At 48.6% G+C, this 2,129-nt stretch overlaps 1 protein-coding gene across 2 annotated transcripts in view; it reads right to left on the bottom strand.

Moving 5' to 3' along the window:
- LOC126504224 (coiled-coil-helix-coiled-coil-helix domain-containing protein 2) overlaps positions 1 to 2,129 on the bottom strand; it is a 17,419-nt gene that overhangs the window by 10,799 nt on the left and 4,491 nt on the right. Inside the window, exon 1 of one of the 2 annotated variants that reach the window (XM_050146397.1) lies at positions 1,808 to 1,973. The exons of the other annotated variant lie outside the window; for it this stretch is intronic. Coding sequence (XP_050002354.1) covers positions 1,808 to 1,857 — 50 coding nt within the window. The 5' untranslated portion in view covers positions 1,858 to 1,973. Of the gene's footprint in view, positions 1 to 1,807; positions 1,974 to 2,129 lie in introns of those variants that run through there. 2 annotated transcript variants of the gene reach the window in all.

Raw genomic sequence — 2,129 nt, 5'->3', positions numbered from 1 at the left:
AAAAGAAAGAGAGAAAGAGAAAGAGAAAGAGAGAGAGAGAGAGAGAGAGAGAGAGAGAGAGAGAGAGAGAAAGAAAGAAAGAAAGAAAGAAAGAAAGAAAGAGCTGATGAAATGCTTCCAGGTGAAAGGTGCTTGCTGCCATGCCTGCCAACCTCAGTTCAATACCTGGAGTCCACAAGGAAGGAAATAAGCAACGCCCACAAGTTGCCCTGTGACCTTCACACAGGTACACAAACAGATTTAGATTTAGAATTTGGGTTAACAAACATTTTCCTAGCAGGCACAAGACCCTGGTTAACTAAAGTAGGAAGAAAAAATATATAGAAAGCAAGTAATCCGTAGTCCAGCGAGGGGACAAGATCATTAGCACATGACTTTAGGGCCAGCTTGGACAATATAGAAAGACAGCCAAAAGTCAACAAAATCCACGACAGTCATGAGGTAATGTTTAGAATGTAGACCAAGGCCTTCATTTTATTTTATTTTTTTTTTAAGATTTATTTATTATGTATACAACATTCTGCCTCCATGTATGCCCACACACCAGAGGAGGGCGCCAGATCTCAGTACAGATGGTTGTGAGCCACCATGTGGTTCCTGGGAATTGAACTCAGGACCTCTGGAAGAGCAGGCAGAGCTCTTAACCTCTGAGCCATCTCTCCAGCCCCAAGGCCTTCATTTTATTAATCAAAAAAAGATGAAGGCTGCTGGGTATGGCAAAGATCGTGGCCCATACCTTTAATCCCAGTATTGAGGAGGCAGAGGCAGGTGGATCTCTGTGAGTTCCAGGACAGCCAGGGCCACAATGAAACCAACCCAAATCAAAGAGAAAAAATTAGGTGAAGTGACCTGTCTTAACGGGAACTTTTATCAATCTTATTCCTCTTAGTTCTTGGAGACAGGGTTTCTTCATGGGTAGCCTTGAACTGGTGACAACTTATCTTTGGGGAGACAGTGGTATGGGGGACGATCGTGGTGGGAGATGGGGCATTTCCCTACCATATAGACAGTCCTCAGGTTCCTCCTAGTAAGGCAACAATTTTTTATTTTCTTTTTATTCCCTAAAAATCTGGAAGCTAGCTGGGCGGTGGTGGCGCACGCCTTTAATCCCAGCACTCGGGAGGCAGAGGCAGGAGGATCTCTGTGAGTTCGAGACCAGCCTGGTCTACAGAGTTAGTTCCAGGACAGGCTCCAAAGCCACAGAGAAACCCTGTCTCGAAAAACAAAACAAAACAAAAAAAAAAATCTGGAAGCTGTCAACAACTTCCTACTTATTTTCACGAGGGCTGTGGAGCTGTCTCAATTGAGCGATTACCACTAAGTGTAAAATATTCTGGATCAAAGTGGTGGAAGTTGAGAACTCTGACTATTCGGCTCACACCACACGAGGACCCGTACATTGACAAAATTTATTTATTTATTTATTGTTCTAAAGACCAGTCGTCGGGAAGCGGAGTCAAGAAAATCAAGGAAGGCCAGCCAGGCCCACATGAAGTCCAAGGTTAGCCCAAGGACCTCAAAAACACAGTAAAACAAAACCACCTCAAGACCTTCACATAAATTAATTTTTCCTCGCCTCTTCGTTGACTATGTCCTCTAAGGCCTTTCCCGCAAGCAGTCTAGGACAAAGGTCAGGCTTTAGAGTCCTCTTCCGTAATGCACAGAGCGCGTCCCCGTTCTCGAGGCGCCCTCTTGCCCAGGAGCGGATCCCTACCCGAACGCTCGCACCGTCTCACCACCCGCCGGCCGCCCCCTGCCTTCGCCCTTGCGGCCCGCGCTCAGTCCCCACCCCTAGGGAGGGTCTCACCTGGCCGGAGGGGCCACCCGGGAAGAGCGGCTTCGGCTTCCACGCGGCATCTTAGATCCTCAAACACTCGGAGTCCAAAGACTACGAACTGCAAAACGCCGACGAACGTCCAGCAACTTCTCTACCAAGGAGAGCGGAAGACGGGAGGCGGGTTCTCAGAGGGAAGCCAATCAGCGCCCGGAGGAGCACGAGCGCTGAAAGTCATTGGAAGATCCAGACGTCAGTTACAGGGAACGTCGGGGTGCTGCGTCACACGCCGGGAAGTCAAGAGGTTGGCGACCAGGCCCTGAGGTAACCGGAAGTTCCTCGGGTTGCCCTCTCA

Source organism: Alexandromys fortis, unplaced genomic scaffold (assembly GCF_014885135.2).
Source record: "Alexandromys fortis isolate MF-2015 unplaced genomic scaffold, M_Fortis_MF-2015_v1.1 scaffold_56, whole genome shotgun sequence".
NCBI classification, from domain to species: Eukaryota; Metazoa; Chordata; class Mammalia; order Rodentia; family Cricetidae; genus Alexandromys; species Alexandromys fortis.
Note: the sequence above shows the minus strand (reverse complement) of the source record. Positions and strands in the feature narration are given on the sequence as shown.